Raw genomic sequence first — 26,686 nt, 5'->3', positions numbered from 1 at the left:
GATGTATTCTCTGAGAACAAAAATAAAAATTGAAGGAGACTCCGTTCCTTAATTAGGCCTAGTTTGAAGAAAGCTGCAAGACACTTTGTAATATTTATTCACGCATAGCGATGGGGTGAAAGTGGAGTTTGACTACTTGTTCGCTTCATAAATTTTGTGTCAAAAATTGAGGAGTACATACTTAAGTGAAAGTTTGTGTGAAACTTTCTGTGTGTGTGGTCAGTAGCAGGTCCAGAAAGCAACGAAAGCCCCTCATTCTTCTTCATTAGCGTTGACTGCCGAGGGGCCTGCCATCTCTTTCTCGCTCTCTGCATCTTTTCATCCTCTGTCCATCCCCAACTCTTCCTCCATGACCACTTATCTCCTCACGGTATCCACCCGTCTTTTCACACCCGCTCCCTCTCTCTCTCCTCGCCCCTATCTGCCCGAGTCTTTCTCCTCCTTCTTTTTCTCTCGCTGGCGCTCCTACCCCATCTCCCATCATCCCTCGTCTGCCTCTGTTCTTCGGCTGTACACCTCCTCCTCTTCATCATTTTCTCCTCGCTTCCGCGCACCTCCCGCTTTTCTCCCCTCGCTTTCTTCAATTTCTCAGTGTTCACCATTGTGTGTTTTTACAGCACAGTTCTTTTTCTTCCCCTGACTAATACTTTTTTCTAGATTTTTCTTGTCTTTTTCCCCTCATTCATTTCTGTTTTTCTTCTTGTAATGTCTCTCCATCAGTGCTCATCGCAGGCTTCATCTCTCCTTTTTGAGACCTCTCACTCTTTCATACTGCCCATAGAGGAAGTCTGATCCATTATTTGTTTCACTCAAAGTGATTTTCAGCTTCTTCCTGTCAACATTTAATGTCAGCCATCACTTTACACCTAATTTTTTCCTATTTCACTGTTTTCTTGTCATGCTTTAGCACTCTCCTCCTCGCCTTCTTTTCCATTTTTCTTTGTCTGTCCTGTGTTGCTGAGGGTCTTTCTACTTACTTCTCATTGGCTTTTCACATCTACCACCCCTATCCAACAGTCTGTAAATCTACTGCATGTTTTGTTTGCCTTCAGCACGATTCTTTGTCTTCAGCCTTCCCCTTGTATTTTTATTCAGTTTGTTTGTCTATATTGTTATCTGCCAGCAGAGTAGCTGAGCTGCTGTGATCTTTCTACCGGCATGACTCCTTTTCAATCAACAATAAAACTGAAGGTAAAAGAAAAAAGGAATCAATATCAGGTTTTATACCGCTGTGATTCACTGGCTTTGCGAAAGTCAGTGTGCATTCAGATTGGCAACAGATACAGATTTATTATCAGCGTATCAGTATTGTCAATAGGGTTTTTCTTTGAGAATGGACTTATCAAAACTTGATGAAACTATTTTTCTCTTTCCTCTTATCTCCTGCTGCGCTGTCCACAGGGAATCATACTTGCACACTAAGCATGCCTCAGAAACAGCACACGGGCTCCTGCACGACGGAGCCGGGCCATTTTAAATCACAACAGTGTTCCTAAAAATGCTATACCATCCCTCTGTGGGAGCATGGGAAGCTCCCTTGCATTAACTACAATACTGCCCTGCTACATGAACGAGAGGGACAGAACACTGCCAACATCTTGCATTATAATGCAGTGCAGTACATATATATGTATGTACGTTTTTTCTGCCTCACAATACAACACAATGGTGAATGTTTTAAAGAAACAGTCACATTAAATGGTTAAAAAACGAGGGCTCTTGATCGTTTCCCTCTTTCTGCTCTCCTCACAAAACCCTGCTGCTGGTTACACAATACTACCTTTAAAAACATCAAGTTGGTAGATTTTAAATGCGACAAATTCATATGCAAAATCCTGCCACTCTGTGAAAAGCTCCGTCTTAAGTCAGTACTTATTAACGTGTAAAGTGTTCTCTGATGGACAGCAGACATGACATGTCATCAGTCAAACCTCCTACCCACCACTGTACCTGCCTTTAGTCCTGGCTGGCATGACTGTCAACAGCTGAATAGTCCAACAAGCTAAATTATAAGCTTAGCACAAGAAAGGGGAATTTAAAGTGCAAATTAATGCCCCTCGCGCAGGAGAGGGACAGTCAATCTTAAAGCACTGGGTAATTTTGGACAATGTCTGACAATCTCACATCTCATCAGCAAGTCCGCCTACTCCTAAACTCCCTGCCTTGGCTGCCAGGAACTGAGGAGTTCGACTTGGACGGCTAACCAAGAACACCAAATAGCAAAATTACAATAATCTAATTTCATTATAATTGATAAGAAAGATACAGATACATGTATGTGTGGTTGATTGTCGGCACATGCGTACAGGAACAGGATTATTCTGTCTTCCTTTCGCTTTATAGTTATTATTTGAAGTTCTGCTTAACGCTGTAAATACATTTTCACATGACATATGTATGTTGGAAGGGTTATTGGTCTCTGTGATGTAGTGTGGTGTTTATTTTCACACGTTATTCTTGATATTTCTTTCTGCAATGTGCCTCACCTATGACAATTAATATATTTTTTACCCAGTTACTAGACCCAGACTCACTGCAGTCTGATCCGGAGCAGCCACCCCACAATAAACTCAACATCAGACTTTCACATAGTCACATAACAAAAAATTCATAGCTCAATTCTAAAGTCCTGGCACACAACGCAGCATCTTTCCCGTCTGACTGCTGACAGCACTGACAGCCCAAGTGTTGACCACACTGGATGGCAGTCGACGAAGTGGTGCCAGCGTCTGGTTTAAAAGTAGTTCAGCGGACTTTGCTAGCATTCAGCGTAAGAGCCAAGCCCCCAGAGAGAGCACCAGGCTTTAAAGCCCTACTGACACAGTGCCCAAACCGTGTAATTGCAACATAACCTGATGCACAGGGGCCCAAAAAGACTATTAGAATTTAATTCATTCTGTCCGATAATCATTTTTTTTCCATTCAAGTTAGCCAGGGGCTACACTGTAAGTTAGCTGCTTCGACCGATGGAAGTCTCTAGTATAAACGTCCTATGAGCCGCACAATGCGGAAGATCTGGGTAACTTTATACCTGAGAATTCAAACGTTTTTGGACTCATGCGCCACTTAGCAGCTTTCAGAACCCCGTCTCAGGGCTTGGCCTGGTCTTTTTCCTGCATGCCTCGAGGCAGCCAATCACCAACACAATTAAATCTTGGCACAACAAGCAAGTTGGATGCTTATTGGCTCACTGATGCTGATGAGATTATCTCCTTAGGTTTTGAAATTTGGTACTGAATGACATGACAGTTTTTGATACTCACTAGTAACGAGGCAATTCGTTCGATGCCATACAAGTATCAAAGTTTGGTACCCATGGAAATATGCTGTCCACAGTCCACAGAAACAAAGACAGCATTAATCCCTAAAAAGAAGACAGTAGGAATGATTGGAGCGACCAGCCCACATCTTAATTTACTGTATATAGTGTTTGTGTATTTCTAAAATCAAATCATGACAATAAAACAATATAGCATGACAAGGAAAACATGGGCATGGAAAGATTGTCTATCAATGTATCAGGACAGAGGAAAATATCCAGGTACACAGAAACAGTATTTCCAAATCTCCCTCTGAATCACTCTGCTGCTCCTCAGCACTCTCTAAACTTTTTTGCTTTAGGTTTTTGCTGCACTGTCTGATTCCACCTCTGTTCCACGCTCTTTCTCCAGCCTGACAGGCAGCTTTTAACTTTAAGAGGAACTCCCTGGGTATTAGACCCAAAGCCAGCTATGTCTGTACTCCGCAGCAGGGCTCCGGATACATACGTGTGAGTGTGTGTGCGCCTCAGTAGTTGGCCTTGCTGAAGGGGAAAATCACGGCATTTAAAGTTTCAGAGGTCTCAACTTGCAGCCGGTCAGATCCCGACCTCGTTGTAGCTCCACCTGCATCCGTGATTGACATGCTGCTCTAACAGCCTTCTTTCTCTGTTTTTCTAAATCTCTTTTGCCGTTTCAACTCCCTCTTTATCCGTCACCTGCTCTTTTTTTTCACTCCATTCAGGTATTTTCACCATTAATGTTGGTCTGTCATGTAGATATCTGCCCGGATTTTTATAATCTCTACTTTTCAAAATCTCTTTTGTACCTCACACTGTCCCTCAATTTTCAGTCTGTATTCTCTTTATCTCCTCTCTCCATTGAGAGCCAAGCCTCCGACATTGATCAGCATCAGAGCCAGGCTCTCTCTGAGATTGGCGCTAAATGACTTCAGAATCCCACCAGGAATACAGACAGTGTGTGCATGTGTGTGTGTGTGCTGTGCATGTATTTTTCATCTGAGAGTGCAGATAAATGACTAGAGAATCCCACGGAGTGTCTGGACAGTGTGGTACATGTAGCAGTGCCCACGTCAGGCTCAGCCTCCCTAAGGGATAATGACTCGAGGTTGTCTGCTCCGTCTCTGCGGGCTCTGTGGGATCCTCCCCTCATTTGCCATCAAACACACAGGCGTGTACACACGCACACATAAAGATGGTAGCGTAAGCCAGCAGGAAGACGTCTGTGATATGCAGGCCTGTCCACTGACCCGCTGTGACACTGATCAAAACACATCACAGTTGCTTCTGGGAGTCGTGAAAGACAAAACAAGAACTGGAACAAATTCAGTCTCAATGAAGTCTTCTTTCACTCGTTTGAAAGCTCAGGAGTTTAAAGTCATCGTCTGTCTTCCTTCTGTCTTTCTCATATCATTTCATTCTTAACTGTGATTAACTGAATAAGCAGTGGTCTCTCTGGCAGGCCACACCAACAATGAAAGGATTGTGACTTTTATTCACAAAACAGAAGGCATCACTGATGAACTGCTTGAAAAGAAGATGAAAACAAATACCCAGGCTAACATCACACTGACTTTCCTTAAGATGGAGCGAGTTAGTACGCATTAGAAAGAAGACAAGGGGAGGATGTTTGGCTGGTGTTACTATAAATGCAGAGAGGAGAATCAGCACGGCTTCAATATTTCCCAAAGGTTTGAGGCTTTAAAAGTCATGAGCTGGGTTCAGTCTCAAGCACACGCTACGCTATTTAGCTCACTGTACAATCTAAACAACTTTCATGTACGAAAGCCATGATGCCTGTGGTGTTACCATAGCAACCCACGCAAATATGTTGTTGATGTCTGGACCCAAAAATGCATTTTGATCACTTGCAAATGAAAGTGCAGATACTCCATCTCAGATATGATTTTAGGGACGAATCAGATTTGCCTGCTTTCTGAACAGCTACAGGTAGTTTGTCAACGTTTCCATCATCAGGACACCACAATTATTGATGAATTACTTTTCAAAAATTATATATAATTATACACTCACTATGTCAAAGTTTACCAAAGTATTTCAAGGCCAACGCAATGTGAAAATCCATTAATTATGTTAATTGTATTGTTATTTAAATCAAATGAAGTCTGCTGGCTTATCAGACCCAGAACACATTCAAATGGCTCTTAGTTTTAATTAGCATCAGTCACATAATGCTAGTCCTCTGTGAAACATTACATTTCTTTTTAAATGTAAGTTCAACATGATGAGCTGCGATGGTTTTGTTTGTTTTTATCCACGGCGTGTCAGTACATTTAGTACACTTTCAGCCTACGCGTCTGCTCCACAGGAAAAAAAAAAAAAGTTCAGCGATAACCAAACTAACAGTGACAGCTTTTAAAGACACAAAATGGAGGAAGAACTTTATAAACTTTCAAATTGACAGGGTGAAAGTCAGGGAGATGCCTCAGGGGCTAATCAAGAGGCAAGACCTTGATGTGTAAGTTAAAGCAGACTGCAATGTAGCAAGCTATTCACGCGCCGCGCACACACAGACATGCACACACACACACACACACACACACACACACACACACACACACACACACACACAGACATGCACACGCACACACATATTGTGTATGATCTGCCGTGCTCTTTTAAAGACAGTCTTCAAAGAGTCTTCACTTCACTCCTTGTTATCTCGCACCAGCTAATATTAGGAAGAAGCTTTCAAATGCACGCAGGCACACACAAACACACACACATGCACACACACGCACGCACGCAGGCACACACACACACACAAACATACATGTGCAAACACGCGCACATACATGTGCAAACACGCGCACCAATCCTTGTGAGGACATTGTGTGGAAATTCAAGAACACAAACATAGCTATCTGTATATAAAAGTGTGTTTTTGTCTTGCATGGGTTTTCATGCCAGACAGATACAAGATGCTATTGAAAGTGCACACACGTACAGGCAGCTACACACACACAAACACACCCTCTCTCACACACACACACACACACACACAACATCAGTACAAGAGCAGACGAATCAAGTTTCAGTGAGCTGATTATCACATGCTGTATTACTGTATGCCAGGGGAAGCCTCAGTGCCCCTGAGCAACGCAGAGGAGATGTGAGCAGAGAGCAGCATGAGGCAGAGAAATACGTTGTCTGGGTGCATGATGAGCAGCTACACCTTCAAATGCCTCTACTGTACAAACTTTGGAAGGGCAAGCTTCCAGTATTCTGTCCTCCACCCCCCCGTCCCCCTCCTCCTCCTCCTCTCCTCACATTTTCTCTCTAACTTTCTGTGAATTTGTAACTTAAAGCTGCCGCAGCGATGCACAGACTTGAGGAGAACTTGTCTTTGCTTTTGAATAATACAGCTGTGGATCCAGTTGAGAATTGGCGAAGGCTGGAAACTAAAGTACAAAGGCTAGATTTTACTGAGAGCATGTCTAAGCAGTGGTTCTTAACTAGTTTTCACCAACGATAAAACACACACACGAGAAAAAAAGCGACAAAGAGCAAGAGGCAAGATCTCCTGACTGAGTGAATACATAGTTTATGACCTGACTTGACTGCTCAGAGACAAAGACGGCACGAGTGGGAAAACGGAGGCAAAACTACAGAAACTACTTTTCCAGCAATTCCTCAGAGAAGTGCACAAAGTCTTCTTCATGCAGTCATCTTAGTAAAATTGCATGTAGTTAGCTGCATCATCTACAGAGCCCCTTAACTGACTAAAGATTATCAGACAAGTCAAAACTATACATGAATACATAAACAAAAAATACTGAGTCTTAAATCATTTAAATTGAGTGTAAAACAAAATGTAAAAGTGAATGCCTTTCCTTTAACTTCCAATCAGATGTTTTTTTTCTTTACCGCAAATATGTTGTTAAAACTTTAAAAGACGTTTTAATATTTTAACATTTCTTTGCAAGAGTTTGGGAAGTAAAATGAGCTATAAGCTTAGACAGAGTACAAAATAAAGTTTTGATTTGTCTTACGAATGGATTGGAGGTGAAATGAAAAGCAACTAGAATTACCGCATTGCGGTTGCACGCCTCCAACTGTGGTGCTGAATAATGGCCAGATCTTTTGTCATTGCAGAATATTATGATGTAACAGTGAATTCAACCTCTGACCTTTTGGAAATCAAATGTCATAACCTCATCATTTTATCCCATTGGTATGAACCGGTTTCCACACACTCACAAATCTTAATGTAAAACCAGAGTAATTGATAGTTGGGTCTACTTGGAAATTGTCAGTCTCACATCACTGTGTTGCACTTTTTCCAAGTGCATTACTGTTGATTTCCAATCTCACCTCATAGCCAAAATAACACCAGAAACACAGTAAAAATATAAGGCTTATCAGCATTCACAAAAATGTCTTCGACCACGGCTATCGTCTGTGCAGAGGCAGAGAAATGTAAATGTATGATGCAAATAAACAGGAAAAGAAGCCTTTAAACAGGCTTTGAGATTATATAATCCTATTTACAGTCAACAGTGCAAGAAATGTTATGTTTTCCTAGAATTTCAGTGACAGGACTGCAGGCGTTATTGCTGTCTCTGATTGGACGACACTTGGTATCAAATGTTCCACTTTTAGGAATTCTTTGTTTTTATTTTGAGCAGGTAAATAAAACCCACATTCAGTGGCAATCTTGATGCGCTTCAGTGTACTGATATATTCAGAAAATGTTAAGTTTTACTGCTTGTTTCCAGATGACAACCTGCTTTTCTCGTTTTCTCACTTACTTTAAATGATTTTGTGCCTGTAAACTACCTAAAATTAGAACCTGTAATGGTGAAGGCTGCAGTGACAAGCTGAACTGCCACCGAAGACTTATTTCACAGCAACCCAAACTGTGTCTGCCTTTGAAAAGGTGTCATTGGTAGGAAAACAAGTTTGCTAGCGCTGGAGAACTTGGATTTCGTACTTTTACATCAGACACTCACTCTGAAAGCTGCATCTAATGACAAGATTTTTTCTCTGTAAGAAGCTAAAGTGACAGCACTCAAAATCCTATCAATCTGATTTTTTTGGTCCTTAACTACCCCAGAATCATCTTGAGAACATGAAAAAGAATGAATTTCTTTCTTTTACATCAGACAGAGAGCTGCTCTGAAAATAACAACATATCTCTCCAAGGGAAACTTCAAAAGCCACCACTCACACTGGATTGTTATGTCACAAGCTTCCCCAAATCCTTGCTCTTTCACGGGCCATGTGAAGTAAGAAATTATTATTATCAAAATATGTGTATTATAATGCTTTTGTTCCTGAAATATCAACCCTTTGGATCTTCCTTGATATTCCACAACCTATCAATCTTAGATCTTTTAAAGAAGCTCTCACCTTCTTTGCAGCATCGATACATCGCATGTATTCTTTGGCCAGGTCTGAACACCTTAGGGTCTGGTCACTGTTCCCCTTGTAACAGGATAAGATCTGAGACTGCAGGCCGGAACACACTGGGTCTGTATTGCGAGACCTGCAAAAGACAGACAAAGAGACATAGACAGATGGAATAATGAAATGAATTAAAATATATGTATATATGAACAGTAAATTCAGGTCTGAAAATGAATTTGGACTGAAAAACTAGAGTCACTTGAAAATATTGATGAAATTGAACAGCTGCAGGGCTTCAACACCCAAAACATGAATATTGGACCAGATGTGTCAAATCCACTGATTCTGAATCTACTGTAGATCAAAGTTTCACATATCACTTTGGCTTAGGTTTCTTGAGGATTTTTATCGGTTGTAACAAATATATAAATCAATAAAAACCCTTAACGAAGGAAGGAAGGAGCAACAGCTTTTAAGCACAGCACGTTAGCCTAGGCTGCTTCTTTATACCAGTCAACATCCACATCTAGAACAATACATACCAAAATCAATATTTATGTTTAGCCTCAAGATATGCATGAGCTTAAAATATCCTTGTAGTGGATTCTGAATGTGAACATGGACACTGGATCACGTACTTAGATGTGAAAGTCGTTTGTAAAGAACTGTCATATGTCTGATAGGGATGCCGAGTAGACAGACTTTTCTGTCCAACTAATAGGCTCGTCACAACACAGGCGTTATCGGTACAGTTGGCTTTTTACAAGGAAGGACACTCACTATCTGTACAGCACTATACTAATTTACTGCTAACCCAACATTTTTCACAGCTGCAGCTTCACATTAAAAGCATTTCATGGTGGAACAAGAGTTGTTCCAAAGTGTTCAGTGAGTTTAGCATTTGTTGACATCGGATCAGTTTTAAATATGTCAGGAAGTAGTTTAATACAGGCTTTGGGGGTAATGAACAGGAAGCAGCTGTTGTATGAAGAGCTGCCGGTGATGGTTGCACACCTCCAATTTCTCAGTGATATAACCAACTCCTTTTCTCTTATTAACAATATCAGGTACCCTCCTAGCACTGGGTTTAAATCCTAAATATTGCTAAACAAGCACTTTTGCTTTTAAAACAAATCTTCTGCCACCATACATGAATGTAACATTTCCAGAGTAGATGTTAGTTTCCTATTTAGTTTTCAGGACACTATCTAATTTTTACTTGAATTTTTTTAATCAGAATTTTTATTTTGTGTTTTGTGAATATTTTTGGTCCCAAAGAATAATGTGACCCATGTACCCACATCCCTAACACATTTTGAGTAGTATAAAAAAAAAGTGTTTTTTTCTCTTGTCTACACATTAGAAATACCTACAGTGATAGAACATTTGACAACAGCCACTGAAATGCGTATTCAGAAGTTTGACAGTTAACTTCATGTGTGTCTTAGCCACAGCAGAACAAAGAAAGAAGAACTGGTTAAATAAAGGAAGAAAAAAAACATTCACGAGAAATAAGAGGTTTGATGAAATGAGGCAAGACAAAGATGAAAAACAATTAACAACCTCACCCACTGCAACCTGTTTAACATGGTGAGCATGGAACGTGCTTCATCGCAAATCATGCAATTAGTGCTAAATCACATTTAATTGAGTGGGTAGGATCATTCTGATCAAATACAGCAGAAAAGTGTGCTTTGAGAGATTGAATCAGCCGTGCTTAATTTGATATGTGGGCTGTATTATAATTGGTCTTTGCCTGTCTATCTGTGTGATTGTTAACTATGACAGGCTCGCTGCCTGGGTGCTTCGCTGTAATGGATTCTGACTGATTGAAGCAGAGACAAGCGAGTTATGTACGCCCACGCAGGTAAAGAAAGGCACATGCACAAATGTACACACCCACGCGCACTTTGTAGTACACCGTAAACATGAAAGCACAAGGATCGCGTGCGCGCACACACCGCTAGACGTCGATCTCCTCTACGCGCTGCCCCTGCACACACACTTTCTCTGTGAGGAGCATTTAACACCGGATTTAATTGAAAGCCAAATTAAAGGCTCTTTTTGGCTTTGATTCACGGAGGAGAGCTGACCCCAGCGTTTCTATTACAGCGTATCCGTTTCCACACAGACAGGCACACACACACACACACACACACACACACACACACGGTATCATGGATGCTATGACTGAGTTTATCTAAGCACGGGTGACAGAGGTTAAAGAGGAAAATGAACAGAGACGGAGAGAAAAACATATAAAGGAAGGAAGTGAGATAAAAAGATGAAAGAGAGCGAAGGAAGCATCCATTGGTGTTCTCTCACAAGACCATTTTAAAAAGATGACAGCCTATCAGATTCCTCTTTTCCCCCCACACCACCTCCAATGCTTTATCTTGCCTGTTTAATCTGTCTTCTTCTACTTTTTTGTCTCCGTCTTCTCTCCAACTCGCTCTCCTTTCTTACTTCTCCCGCGCCCAACCCCCTCCTTTTCTCTCATCACATTAACGACAGAGAGGACGACACCAAGGCGCGCCATCTTTATCTCTCTCTCCGTTTGAGGCCGCCCAAGATAAGGAACTCTCCTTTAATTTGAAATAAATGGCCTTCATCAGGGAAGCCAAAGCCTCCTGATAGCGCTGCGTGGTTTATTAGAGGCGCTTGAAGCAGAAAATTGGTTCAGCCGCAGCAAAAGCTAAAGCTCTGTCCACATGCTACTACAAATTGAAGGTGAGGTCTTAAATCAACAATATTAACTGAGCCGCTTACAAAAATAAATAAATAAAAATAGAGAGTGAGGGGCGGAGGCCTTGGATTTCGAGCTGGAACGAGGTATATCTGCGTCCCTGACAGCCTGTCGAGCCACGTATAGGGTTGTTGTTAATGCGCGTGTGTGTGCTGCGAAGGCTTTTAAATGTGTGTGGGAGCAGTCATTTTTGGGGGAGCTCTCTACACATTTGTGAGCGGCAAATGCGGCAAAACATAAACAGTTAGATTAGTTGCTTAATTAATGGTGCTGCCCATTATTTTTAATCTCCGGCAGCGGAGGCGGGCGCAACGCAGAGGCCTCAGACTTCTGGACCACGCAGACCGGCTTACCGAGACAAAGAGAGGGAGAGAAATGAAAGCAGAGAAATTGGAAAATGGAAAAGACACAAAACACAACCACCAACTACAAAAGCCTCTGGCGAAGCTATGAGACTGATAAGGAAGATGCTTTTATCGCCTCTAAACCATGCTTCTCTCGGAGTTAGAGTGATGTTTTTGTGTGTGTTTCTTAATGGCCTTGGCAGTACATATAAGGCATTGTTTGTCCTACATGGCATTTTATTTCTATCCTGTCAACTACAAAGTACTGGTATCTCTACTGTGTTTCAGGCAGCTAATTAGAAAATCTTGTTAACATCTCACAAGAAGTAGCGCCGAAGGAGGAAAGATGAGGAGAATCCAATATTGTGACTGACTTGAGGGCTACAACACAATTTCAGTGAAAGTCTGCAACATCTCGCTCGTGTGCCGACACACCAGCACGCGAAAATGTTGTATTGCAGCTTTTGACATGTTATAATTATAGTGTCCTCTACTTTTTAATTTCTTTTTATAATTCTTAGCTCTGGCTGTTTATTTCAGTGTCAACTTTAAACAAGTGCCTGTTTAAAAGAGTGCTTAAACATTAGAGGTGGTAAACATTTATTGTTGTACAAAACTCCCTCATCACAATTTAGACGGGTCCCAAAGTGGCAGCAAAATAGCTGCCGGCCTGCACTGTTTTAGCACCCAATTTACTATAAAGTGGTCAAGTCACACTTTGTGAGGAGGGAGGGTAACCTGAACGAAGAGACAGGACTAATGACTCAATATCTGACTTTTATAGTTTTTTTTCTTTTGTCATATACTGTATGTGAGCTTGTCTCGTGATACAAGACAATGTCCAATGATAAAGTGCCATCCAATCTATACAAGTTAGATCAACCAATTTGATGATTATACTAGAGTGGTGTAGTTTGTAGTCCTAAAACCCAGAAATCAGTTTATATAATTTTTGTCTAGTCCGTCTTTACAGGTGGACTTCAGTTGTAAATTATTCTAACTCTAACTTTACAACTTGTAGACTGATCAATTTATAGAAAAGGTGTACAGTAGTTATGTAGTTGGACGCATAGTGGTGATGACGTTTAAGTCATGCGACCGCAACGTAGTCTGTTTATAGCCTAACATTAGCTTTTTACTTATTTTAACTATACTTCAAAAATCAAAGAAGTGGAGTTGATCTGTGAGGATTATCTTCATGAACAAAACGTGCAAGTATCACAAACTTTTTGGCCGATATTCCAAAATCCAATGCTACAATCCCATAGGCTTTTTGTCAGGGGAACCAGGGCGATGCTAACTTCTGGGTTAGCCTACAACAATATGTCATCCCTACACCACTCTATTAACTTGGCCAAAAACACATCTTTATCTTTCAAACTTACAGCTTAAGATTGTAAGAAACAACATTTTTGCAACACTATCGTGACTAATTAACCTCTCATCATATCTCACAATATTGTGACCCAAGAGGTTCAATCATTATTATCAGATTGAGCTTGTGATTTGTGCAAATTGTCAGCAGCTGAAATCATATTTCTGTCAGAACCAACAATCTAAATAAAATCTTAAACTTCGACTGAATCACATTTTCTGCCAAGATAAATCCCAGGTGGTTCTATTTAATGAGGTTAGTTTAAGCGTTCAAAGTTTCTAAATCCTTTGGGAGTAAAGTTTGATCTCAAGTTTGACATTCCAACGAAACAAAATAAAGCTGAATAAAATATCCTTTCTCTCATTACCAGGGTAATAAAACCAACAAATGTCAAGACAAGATGCTAAAACATCAAGTTCACGGGTGTATCAAAAACACAAGAGCAATGAAAATCAGAGTATCATCAGTTTATCATGAATTTTGAATCTTGACAAATCTCTTAATATCCAGATACTAACCATTTCTCAGGCCAGACATCAAGCTCATATCACCAACCATTAAACCTAGCCATTCTGTCTACTTTCTATTCCTGGAGTCCACCATCCTACACTGTCAGGACTAACATCATGTTTGATATTCTGTTTAACACTCTCCCCTGCTTCTCCTCCTGCAACTCAACTCTTGTGGATTCCTTTTCTAAACCCTCCTGTCAATAAAGCTGCTGTTGTTGCTGCTACACTTCTACGTTATTGCCATTGAGGTTCACTCAATCTGTGAACTGCTACACTTAACTGCGATTACCTGGATATACAGTCCTTTAGCAGAGAGGAATATATGGCACACATGCACTCAGTCACAGGTGATTTTGATAATAGAGACACTTGTTAATATTTGGATGTCCAGGTAATAAAACTCTGACAGAAGTAAATACAACTGCATTTGATGATCCAAGGCTTTGACGTATATAAATTGGATGTTGCATCTCCACTTTTTCCCACTGTACAAAAATGAAGCCAAAATAACCCGGATACAAGCGCTGCCATCTTGTGCTGGATGCTTCCTTTTGAGTCTGAGCAGTAATCAGGTCATTGAGCCGAATATCGAGATCCCACCCATACACCAGCCTGACTCAATCATAAACTCAACTGTCAATCATTACATTTCATACCTTTTTATAGCATCAAATGGCGAAATTAAAACAAAACCTTTCAAACAAAAGAACCCTTGAACATAATGTCAGAGTGAAACTAACTAACTAAAATGACAAAAAACATCTCTAGGGACAAATCTGCAGCAACAGCAACCTCTACATCTCTCTGAAATGTTGCATCCTGGCTAGCCATCTATCTCTGTTTTCTTTATGCTAAACTAAGATAATCACCAAATAGCCATAATCCCCAGGCTGTAGCCTCATATTTTGTATACCGACCTGACAGTCGTATCAATCTAACTCATCTGCAAGAATGTGAATAAATGCATTTCCCAAAATGTCTAACTATTCCTGTGAAGTCTTCCCATTAGCTTGAATCCAGCTCATAGAAATGTACATATTTAGAATTGTTTTGCAACACTCCAATAATTTGCTTAGGTCCTTTGATGTTTAATCCCTGGTGTAAAGAGGAAGAACACAGATTCTCATTCTCCCCCAAGAACCTTGATGCTCCTCAGGGAGAAGGAGAGAGTACGAGGTAAACAGGTCCATCCTTATCTATCGAGGCAGGAAATGGCGTTTGACATGTCAGAGGGTCAGAATTCCTTAACAGACTGCTTTACCATTACTGCCTTGATTAATACTGGTGCAGTGGTGAAGTAAAGAAAAAAAAGAGAGATGATAACAAGGGAGAAAGAGGGCAGGAGAGGTGAAGAGGAAAACAGCCAGAGAGACAGAGTTGCCTCTTATCTTTTGCTTGTAGCTTGTATGCACCTGCAGCCTGACAGCTTTTCAATTGACTGAGGGCACACATCCTCTTCTCTCCTATCTTGTATCTCCACACTCTTTCACTCGTCCTCACCCATCTCTCCATCCCTATCACAACTGCAACCAAGAGGAGAGGGTCCTCTATATACTGGCACTTACACTTTGTCTCTCATAAAACATTGAAGTGGAGGTAGAGAACTTCATTTCTTCTCTCTGCCTCTTGCATTTGCCACTTCTGAATGTGAATATATTTTCTTCCAGTTTTCCACAGCGGCCCCGATGAATATGCATGGCTTTAACAGGTAGAAACATTCCCATGACGTTAATATAGTTTTGTGAGGAGTTCGTTTATGTTGTTTTGCTGCTTAGAAATGTTGCGAAGGGGTAAACAGCCTGCTTTCCACCACAGGCTGACACATTGTGGAAAACAACCTGTAAAGTTGATATTTCCTGGCATTCTCATCTATGAAATATTCATACACTGCAATTCAGAGCTTAAATATACTAATCCCATCTAATTTAAAATGAACGACCCCATCTATCTTCTAGTACTTAAAGTATATATTCATTCAAAATATATTAATTTTACTTGATTCCATGCATGCTACAGTAGTCATTCTCTTACCACTTTTTAAATCAACTAACCACTTATATCATGCTACAAACTGCTCCTATCCTTCACCTCATAAAGGGAATCATCTCTTTATTCATCTCTACAGCCACTGCTACATATCCCTATTGACCTCTTTTCTATCTTCATCCTTTTCAGGGTTTGAGCATAGCGCACCATTGCAACAACAACTGAATGCCATCATTGGCCCCCCATAAAATATAGGCAGGATCAATGCTGGTAGCAACCTTCACATTTATAGATTAAATCATCTGTGTTAAGAGTTAAATTGTAAGTTAGCCAACTTCCCTCCCACCTACCCTTTCTAGTACTTACCCACCTTGAATGGACCAGTGACACCCTCGAAAACAACTCCTGGTCCCAATCCTGGTTTAAACCCTGCCTTCCTCTGATAAAGCCACTAAACATTCAGCCTTACCTTCCCTCTTTCCCTGTTTATCCCAGGCGCAAAACTTAAAGCCCCTGTGTATAGAATTTAAAACCTAATCACTTTCTTGACCTGGAGTATCTTTGTGGTCATATTCCATAACACCTCTTGTCAAAACGAGAATAATGTATTCATTTTGTTACATAATCTGCACTGGGCAGCTACCTTAACATTAAAGGGGCAGACTTGTGACAGGAAAGCTGGTGGTGTAATCGTGCGCAGTCCTGTAGCACTCCCACTGAAACAGCATGGGGCTGAGGTTAAACCGCACACTGGCCTGTGGGCCTGATAGTGCTACTTGTGGTGAACTGTGTTGCAGAAACGCACCATTCACTGGCTAATCCCTGCAGTATTTGTGTCCTATTGCCCCCAAAGCAACCTTCTCCTGTCTTTATTTTTTTAAGGGGCTTGTACAAGTTTGCGATGTCAGATTCAGGAAATGCTTTAAAAACAGTAGTTACAACTTGTCATTGGAGAAGCTGTGCACTAGAGGAGAAAATGCCCCTCGAAAAACAAGATAAAAAATGAATAGAAGTTATGAGTTATGCAGTGTGTGGATCCATTCAGAGGAGTTGTGGAACTGATGGATCCTCACCACTTGAGTCCATCTGATAACCTCAGTGACGTACTGTAGCTGTTTTATTTTTCCCTCTCCATCCAAATCAGGTTATAACTGTTCTGCTCAAACAGTCACTTGAATGTTCAGCAGCATAAAATGTACTCATTTGCAATTTACTGGGGTCAGTGAACCACACACCAGGCTTTTGGTTGACCTTTCTCTCTCAGCACAACAATAATAACCAAGTTGCCTGCTTTTTAACTTGTACTCTGGGCATGTCAATGTTTCCAGCCTTATCGCCGAGTGATCTCCGTAGGCTGGTATTCACTGACACAGGCTGGGAGGATCTGACAAAGACTGGCTATTAAGGCTAGTTCGACCACTACTGTAACAGACAGTGGGCCTTGTTAAAATGCCTTGGATCCTGACCTGAGCAGTTTGACATGGGTATCTATCCTCGTCTGTCTCCATCTGGCTCTCATTCTATTACTTTCAACTCTGAAGAGCAGGCTGTCTCCCACACTCTATCAAATAAAATGTATCCAGACTAAAAGGACAACTGTTTCCATCCTCATGTCTCTTTCACTCTATGTGTAATTCCACAGCGAGGCAAAGCCTGCCGAGTTAGCAAATGCAAAATGCCTCCGCTAAGTGGCCATCAGTTATGCGTGGCAATCTCTGCTTCAACTTAGGCCAGTTCCAGAAGGGCCTGTTGCCACAGACCACTGCTAAAGGGGCATCCTCTTTTTTGTAGCAGGTGACCAATAGAGGGTTAACATGTTGGGCCCCATCAGTCGTGAAGAAGAGTAGCTGTGCTGAACTATTGCCAGGATCTAGTTTTACTTTCTTACAGAGCTAATGACTATCTCTCACCACAAGATTCTAGCTCAGTACTAGTAACACCCAGGCACAACAAATAATCAACAGCCAAAACTGGTGCTGTACAATGTTCATACAATATCAATCAGAGACCAACTTAAAGTTATCTAAAGCCTCATTTCCACTGAAGAACATTTGGTATAGTACCCTTTGAACCTGAACGTAACCCATGGTAAGTGCACTGAAACGTGAGACCTTCTTAGATTTTCTGATTAGCATGGAGTCGTCTTGGCAGACGATGAGTGGGCTGTTCCGACTGACCAATCGTTGGTCTGCAGTGTTTTAACTCCACCTTCGAGTATTGGACCAGTGTGCTGGGTACCTTAACAGAAAGGCAATGAAAAAACAGGACAGCGTGGAGTTCTTCCGGTACCATCCACAACTTTTAAAAATGGTAACGCAAAAATAATCATTCTGATATGTAATGAAACAAACTCAACTGAACTGGACTGGGTGGAAACAAGGTACCTGGTGCCGTGACAAAGATCACAGCAGTGTACACCCGACAGAGCCTGTGGTTCAGTTTTCTGGTCATGTGATTGGCATATAAGATACCTGTAACATTGTTGACAGTCTGATAAGCAAACCAAACTAAAGAATAAAGAAAGAACTTTTACAGATCTGGTGTGCAGTGAACTTTTTAAATTTGTGCTTGCATATTTGAAGGCTTGGACAAAGAAAGCAAGCGGAGAGAGGGAGAGAGAGACAGCGAGAGAGAGAGAGAGAGAGAGAGAATGAAAGTTATTGAGGTTGTTTTATCATGCTCCATTGAGTTTGACATTTCTACAGTCCTACAGGTTGCAGTGTTTCTTGCTCTTTCCATCTTCTCTCTCTCTCTCTCTCTCACACACACACGACCACACACACACACACACACACACACACACACACACACACACACACACACACACACACAGGACAGTGACAAACTGGCCCTATGCTCTCTGGTTCCCTCAAACCTTGCAGTGCTGGCAGCCAAAGCCCCGTTTTTGCCTCAAGGATTAAAATGTGGATTAACACATGTACACACATATAAGCATGTATACACACATACTTATACAGAGCAGAGAACGACACAGACCGTGGAGCCAGGGGGGGGGTTGGAGTCACCCACATCATATTTTACAGTAGCTTTGTTCTGCAGCTCTGCACTGAGAGAAACTTCACTCAAACATTTTATAATATAAAACCAGAGTCTGTCTGTCAGAAGTTTCTTACAGATTACTCAACAGTTTTGGCATCTGAAAATGTTAGAACATGGCACTGTCTGTTGTTTTCAAATACATGAATGATTCAAAGTGTCTGTCAGTGTTCAGACTCTGCCTCTATTACAAACACAATAAAGTTGGGACACTTATTTTTCTTATTGTGAATTAGATGCCAATGGCACGTTTCAAACAAGTTGGGACAGGGCCAACAAAAGACAGAGAAAGTTGTGGAATGCTTATGAAGCACCTGTTTGGAACAAGGAAAGGGGTCAGGTTTGTTAAACCACTGTCAGTTAACACAGTAGGTTTGCAAATGATTGCGTTCTGTTTTTATGGATGTTTTTACACGTCCCAACTTTTTTGGAACCGGGGTTGCACGAACACTACATGGGTCTCTCTGCATACGGAGTGTTATCATGTGGATGGATATGGATTGAGCAGAAGCTCATCGCGGTTATATAAATTTTCACTTGTCTTAAGGAAAACAAAGATTTACAAGTCACTGCTAAAGTAAAATGAAGATATCTCCTACAGTGGACTATTCACTGTATTATTCACTGACTCGCTGTCTAAGTAGTCTGAATGGACTGAATTTTGGTCAGTGATGCAGTTTTAAAAAAAGAGCATAGTAGCTATTTTAAACAGCAAATGACCATGGGAAAATATGCGCCAAGATCTGGGTGGCTTAAGATTCCTGGGACAAACCCTGTAATGCTTATAAATATAACATGGCCCTTTCTCACACAACTTTGGGTAGAAGAAGACGGATGGCTAAAGGCTATTTACTTCCAATAAAATCAGAATTCTCACTTGTGTAGAACATACGTGAACAACAGTAAGTCAATAAACCTGTTAAACTTTTCTGAATAGTGCAGAAGCTAGCAAGAATAAGAAATCCAGCTATAAAAAGCCTGAAAAGCCAGTGGTTAACACAGAACACAGAAAATCGTAGCAATTCAGATGATACATTATCTCATGCAGTCGCATTGGTGTGAACTAGCAGGTTTTCGGAACGTTGCAGACCGGCACATTGCAAGTAGCCGCAAGTTTCAACTCGCCTCGTCGACAAATCTTTGGTCTGAGCTGCGCTTAGGTAGACGGTGATGCATTCAGTGCAGGCACAAAAACTGAAGTTCATACCAACAAAACAGATAATATGTTCTGTTTGTTAATTTGGATCATCATCAATGCTACTAACCTGAAGTGTTAATTGGCCACAACAGCAAATTAAGACTATTACAGTTTGGGTAATGCTACATACTAACTACCAATTATGTCGACGATTTCATCTCAGAAATGTTACTTCTTTTCAGACTTTCCAAAACACATGTATTCAATGGTTATTATTATTATTATTTTTTCACTCCAGGCATTTTGACTTGTCATAGTAGGAAATGCACATGTTTTGTAATATTAACAATGGCCAGGTTCTATTGAAGTGAACCAGGCTGTAGCCACTTAAGTATACATGTCCACATCAAATACACCCCATTATTTTGTACATTTTAACACCATACACAGAGACACACTCTCATCCTCACACCTTAATCCACTCATTAAAGACCACTATTCACCACTGAATTCCCCGGAGGTTGGGGTTAGACTAGATTATGAAAAGAATGAGAGCCTAATCCATTTTCCTGTAAAAGCAGTATATAATTGACCATAAAGGTAGTGCCATACAGGAAGCTCGGATCGTTTTATCTCCACTGATAAAAACACTTGTGGATTTAGAATAGCCTTCTCCCCCCCTATACACACACACACACACACACCATCCGAACGAGCAGAGGATTAGCAGTATTACAGTACAGCATTCCCCAGAGGTACGATCACCTGGTCTTCAGCATCAGCACAGATCACAAACTCGTTGGCATTGCTTTATATCTGATTGTAATGGTGGTCTCGCATTCCTAAGCTGTTGATAACAGTGTTCAGTCACTCCAGATTACCATGGAAAGGGTGTATTAACTACAGGGCTGGCACACAATGAGTTGTGTACGTATGTGTGAATGTGGGGGGCCCAAAGCTCTTTGTTATCGCTGGGCTGAAACCAAAATGCTAGGCTTTGGTGGGAATGTGTAATCAGCAGGTCATTCTGTATTCTGTGGCGAATATGCACCATTTTTCACTTAGTCAATTTTGTGGAGTTGTAGAGGTAGAATTAACTGACCAAGCATCCGCTTAACCAGTAAAGTCGTCTAATGCTTCCCTACATTTGCTTCCAGTGCACCTCCAGGCTGCTGTTGACTAATAAGAGCAGCCCAGTACACACAATACTTGCAGCATCTGAGCCAAGAACCACAAACTATCAGATGTTTAGACTGGTTGTAAACAGGCCAATGGTCTCAGGCTCATCATCTGAACCACTTTATTTGGCGGGAAGATAAATTATGGAGTATCTTTTGGTTTTCTTTACAAGTCGGCACATTGGCGCAATATTTACTTCCTTTCTCACTCTGCCTAACTCTCTATGAATTCCTGTGTTTACTAGCTAGGTGCTAACCATGGGTTTTTGGCCGCCTGCTGCTGCTGGTAACAACGCTGATGGAAGTGGTGAGACTGAACCAAAACAGTGAAGTTTGAGGCCTTGAAACTGAAACATTTTGTTGATAGTCGCTAAAACACATCGAGGAGGTCAAACGAACATCAATGCCAGGTGAAACGTCATCATTGAATTAACTCTATGAGTGACGCCTTTTGCATTACAAACAGTCTGATCCATTGTTAATATCGGACGTTGTCAAACTGATCCTGGGGCAGACAAAGAACACACTGGAAGATCACATCTGGGCTGGGAATATCTTTGAATACCTCAGGAGGAGAGGTCAGACGTCAGTAGGGAGAAAGGCATCAAGTAGGCTCGGGCGGAATCTAAAAGTTTATTCTGACATTATTGTCGCGCCCCAAACGTCACGATACATGATATCGTTGGCGCTTCTACCAAAGGAATGACGCTCGGTGATGGACGCAAACTTGTGGTGTTGCCCTGTTGCTTAAGGCAAAAGACGACATGTGGCCTCATTCAAATACCTTGGCTCGCCATTAACTCCAGCTTTAAACCTGAAATACTGCCAAATTGGCAAATTCTTAGAAACTAAGTCCTCCATGTCTGTATGTCAAAGTGCCACAGCGCTTGTGCATTTTTTTCCCCAATATTAAAGCCCAAAGATCAGTAACAGCTGTTTGATATTCAACATTGTGAAAAATATCACATGACAGCAAATATCACGATATTCAATGATATCTATATCAGCCCAAGGCCTAGCATCTAGGCTACCTTGCTTAGCCTGCTGACATTATGAAATGGAGTCAGAACACCTAACATCTGTAATAATCCCTCACTGAACTGAACACACAAATGCAGCAACGACGGAAGCGTAATTTTTGCTTCCAAATACATTTGTCTAAACTGGAGGTTTGTTCACAACCTGCACACTCTTCTGACTGCTCGTGTGTTGCCCCCATGGACTTGCAATGAAGCCATGTCGCACTTGTTGATCACCGTGGTCCAATTACCATTAGGAATGATGCACAAAGAGCACAACTACAAGATCCCAGTTGAAGTAGAACAGAGTTTTAATTAAAAGAAAATTGAAATGTGTTAAAAATCATGCTAGTATAAGAAAAACAAAACAATCTGAAGTCTGTTGTCAGGGATAAGGACACACTGAAGGACATACATAAACAAATGTTTGTTATTTTGTCCTCACCCATAAATGCTTGCGTCTTTCAGTAAGCTGTAAACTCTTTTCATTGGACCGCCTTGTTACCGGTGTGACACAAATTTTAACAGCAAGTCAAGGCCCGGTCTCTAATGTGAATTTCAGCTGGGTGTTTTACAGACTGCAGTGGCAATAATTAGCTACCTTTTCCCTGGCTGTGGCTCATTACAAGTCCACAGTGAGAAGCGTAGATGGCGAAATAGGGTATTGTTAAACTTGGCTTAATTAAAGCAGCCAATTAAAACACTTATCACATTAGTCAGGTGTGCTCTAGAGAATGTATGCATTTAACTGGTTAAAAAATGAGGAAAAGAGAAGATCACTATCTATCACTGCTTATTAGTCTGCTGTGTGCTAGCCACTGTGTGAGTTGGTGGGTGTGTGTCAGAGGCCCCAGGGAAAAACATCTCCTCACTTTTGAAACTGCAAATTAGTTTGTGAACGTGTATGTGTGTGAAGGTGTGTGTGTGTGCGCGTCCCTCACCTCACAATCGTTTCCGTCTTGGAGGCAGCTTCGTGGAATTGCTCCTTGCTCTGTTCGTATCTTTGCAAATTCTAAGGACAACACAAGAAGACAGAGACAGAAAGTATTAGCTGGGTGTATTTTTCCTCAGTTTTTAATTTGTTCATTAGTGTGTCTTCTTTTCTCTTGTGTAGTAAGTGTGTTTCTAAATGGACAAAGGAAGGGAGGGATTTTTTATTTAACATTTATTCACAGCATAATCATAATCTGTTTCCTAGTAGCTGCTTCATGCAGAACGCCTTTTTGTCCAGTTGTGTGGCCATATATACAACCCTAAACATGTTTATGAACTGTCTGACAAATGTTGTGTCAAGAAGCCATGCATTTTTGTTAATTTTGATATTGTGAGGACATGTTTGCCAAATATAAAGAGATGTAAAAAGACCACTTTTGAAACCATAACATTGAGGAATTGGATGTTATATTTTGGAGCAATGGGACCAATATTTAAAATAACATTGGTAACAGAAATGAGGCAAAGTGTTGGATTGTAGAGTCACTGGCGAGAACTTTCTGTAAAATGTAAAGGCAGTTTGGCAGTTTGGAAAATACACTTGTTCACAAGTTGGTTAAGAGTTAGATGAGAAGACTGATTCAAACCTGACGTGCCAGATGGTTTGTGTAACACAACCATTTGGGAAATCCTCCTTAGAAACTGTTTGGAAAAGACAGGCACTCCAAAAAATGCTTGGTGATTGGATGAACCATATGCTGATCGAAGTCTATCACGGGCTCACTTCAACAGTGGAAGAGCACAACCACCAGAGGAGCCAGTTGGTAAAACAAATTTTACTTGAGTTTTGACCTTTGCGCTTCTCTCAATGAAGTAATACTCTCAACACTTTTGAGATAACTGATGCTAAGGCAGCTACGCTAACCTCTTGAGGAGCAGCTACTGGTGGTTTCAAACAGACAGCAGCTTCTCTCACTGGTCGACACACCTTAATCACACCCATAGCTGCAAGTAGTTCCTCAACGCTCATCCGAACCATTGTGATTTGGCTCTAAACGCTTAGCTTGAAGCCTTGCAAGACAGACTGGTGAGATGACGTGATTATATGAACTTGCGAGTCCAGCCACCTGGCAAAGTAAGATGGATACAACTATGTCCACTATATTAAAAGCTACTGGGGTTAACTTGACAAAAAGACTGGAAACAAGGGTGAAACAGCTAGCATGGCTCTGTCCAATGGTGAAAAAAAAAAACAAGCAAAACTTTCTGTTTCTATATTTTGGTTTCTGTGAGGGTTAAACAAAAGATATATAAACTATTCATTAGTAAACTCTGGAGGTGCTAGTATTAAATGTTTTATTCTGACAGAGCCTGGCTAGCTGTTTCCCCGTTTCTAGTCTTAATTAAATAAAGCTAACTGGCTAAAGCTAATAAAGCTAACTGACTGCTGGCAATAGCTTCATAGTTAAAATGGACATACAAGTGGAATTGATTTACCTCATATTTCATAATTCATAATTTCATATATATATTTTATATATATATTTTATATATATATATATATATATATTTTCAACAACATATCTTCAATGGAGAATTCATTCTGCACTGTCAACATGCATACAAATGACTAAAGACTAAATCCATCACAGATTTTCAAGTAGTCACACTTTTCTGTTTCCTCTTTCTTAAACCCACATCCCATTGGTTTGCTCCTTTGAATGTCCCCACTTATGATCAAATCAGTGTTTTTCCTTCACTGCATTTATTCATCTTTCTCTTTCCCCCATCTGTAGCAGCTTCCCTTTCTCCCTTGACTTCCCATTTTGTGCCTCCTGGGTGTAAAAGTATCACTCCCTTTATGAGTTATCACTGCAGAATTTCACTTTCTTTTATTTTTTACATTTTTTTAAACCACATAACTTTACTGGAACCACAGAGGAAACCCTGGGCCCTGTAGTATGAAGGAAAAGTTAAGAAGTTATATCTTCATCCAGAAGAAGGCTTTGCCATTCCAGCCTCTTCTAGCGAAACTAAAGCTCAGTAGTAATAAAATGCGTTACTCATACATTTTTTAAGAAATTGTGGATTCTGACTCCGCAGCTTGCCCGGTGAGCACCAAACCCCAAGCAAGCAGGCAATGGTATTATGATAAAACAAGCAGCTAATCCACAACAACTGCAGCCTTTCCTCTGCTGATCCTCCTTAGGCCTTCCAGCGCCAAGCTTTCCCCCCAAATATTTAACCAGCAAACTGTACCAGCTGGGGAGGGAAGGATGACGGGGGAAGAAAAGAGAGAAGAAGCTAGAAGGGAGGTAAGAGGAGAATAACGAAAGAGGAGCAGCAGAAGGCACGGAGGTGATTCAAGAGAAAAGAGAAGGTGGAGGGAGAGGGATTTGTGAACTGGGATTTTTGGGGTAAAACAATTTGCCCTGACTACTTAGGGCTGGATTGGGCTCTGTATGTAATAAGTCTGTGCATGAATACACATAAGAAGGTATGCAAGGTACAAAAGAAGTCCTCCTTGTGACAGATGAACACTGTATTGATCCAACAGGGGCTGTAATTTACAACGATTTAACACACAAAGCTATGTATAGCTGAACGAATGTTTAAACTCCACAAAGAGATCCTCTCAGAAGGAAAAACAATGGGTGCTGAGTGATTAGACCCCAACTGATACACTAAGATATGCAGTTTATGCTGTTTTATGTTTTCGGGAGGTAAAAATAAAATTTAATAGCCGAAAGCAAGGCTGGCAGAGTGACAATGTGCGCAGGAAGTCAGTTAATTAAGGATTGTGGGATCGTCGTACTACGAAAGCCCTGAGAGGCAAGTGGAAAAAAAAGGAAAACGAAAGAACTTCGAAAGATTATCCTGGCAAAACATTTTGTTCACCAAATCATTAACACAAGAAAGAAAACAACATATACCAGACTTAGAAAATGGATCACCAGGATTGTCTTTCCTCACTTGCCTCTCTGGGCAAAGAACCATTTTTCATCTAAACAATACAAAAGGTGTTTACTCTTGGCTTGTGGTCCGCCCTTATGTTTCAGTTTTTACCCTCCAAGAGAAAAAGGTTGGGCACCCTTGTTCTAAAGGATGGCTTGCTAACTCACACAATCAACTTTCATCCCACAACCAACACTGAACCACAATATGGTTTTGTGACTGTGCAGCTAATAATAAAAATGGGATGTCTACCAATGTGAATTCATTTTGACAGATGGGACTTAAAGTCACGATTCAGACCAAATGCTGTAAGTGCATATGAGGAAAAGAGTTGCACTTATTAAATAAGAAGAAATCAATTAATCAAAAATGTGAAAGGCACTTTTTAAATAATGCAAATGCAATGGCCAGCAAAGAGTCAGATTGAGAACACAGCATGTTTAACAAAATGATAAATAGCTACAACGTAATCCTTTGGGGCAACTCCGACTATCAAAGTTATATACACTAAAACTGCTTATTTTTGCCACTGTCATGCTGAGGTTGTGTTGTGTTTAACATTACGTAAACAATTCCGAGATAGGCCTGTTTGTTTAATAATAGTAATAATAATAATACCCCTTCTATGACCAGAAACACAAGTCACGAGTGGACCTAAGTTTGACAGTCAGAGTTGACACAAAGGATTGCGTTGCAGCCGTTTTGCATCTGCCAGCTGTGGCGACTACTGGACTGATCCCAAAACATTTTGTTTAGTATGAATCATTTACACACCAAAACCTGTAAATTTAAGGTT

General features: G+C 40.8%; 1 protein-coding gene across 2 annotated transcripts in view; it reads right to left on the bottom strand.

Moving 5' to 3' along the window:
• The window catches only part of LOC311265521 (MICOS complex subunit mic25a-like), an 84,864-nt gene that overhangs the window by 15,214 nt on the left and 42,964 nt on the right, over positions 1-26,686 (bottom strand). For both annotated transcript variants that reach the window (XM_084367265.1, XM_084367266.1), the window contains 2 exons: positions 22,944-23,014; positions 8,651-8,786 (listed from right to left, as the gene is read on the bottom strand). In XM_084367265.1, the coding sequence (XP_084223391.1) occupies positions 8,651-8,786; positions 22,944-23,014 (207 nt within the window). The remainder of the gene's footprint in view (positions 1-8,650; positions 8,787-22,943; positions 23,015-26,686) is intronic.

Source organism: Pagrus pagrus (assembly GCF_965226575.1).
Source record: "Pagrus pagrus genome assembly, chromosome: 11".
NCBI classification, from domain to species: Eukaryota; Metazoa; Chordata; class Actinopteri; order Spariformes; family Sparidae; genus Pagrus; species Pagrus pagrus.
This window is presented reverse-complemented; position numbering and strand designations above follow the sequence as displayed.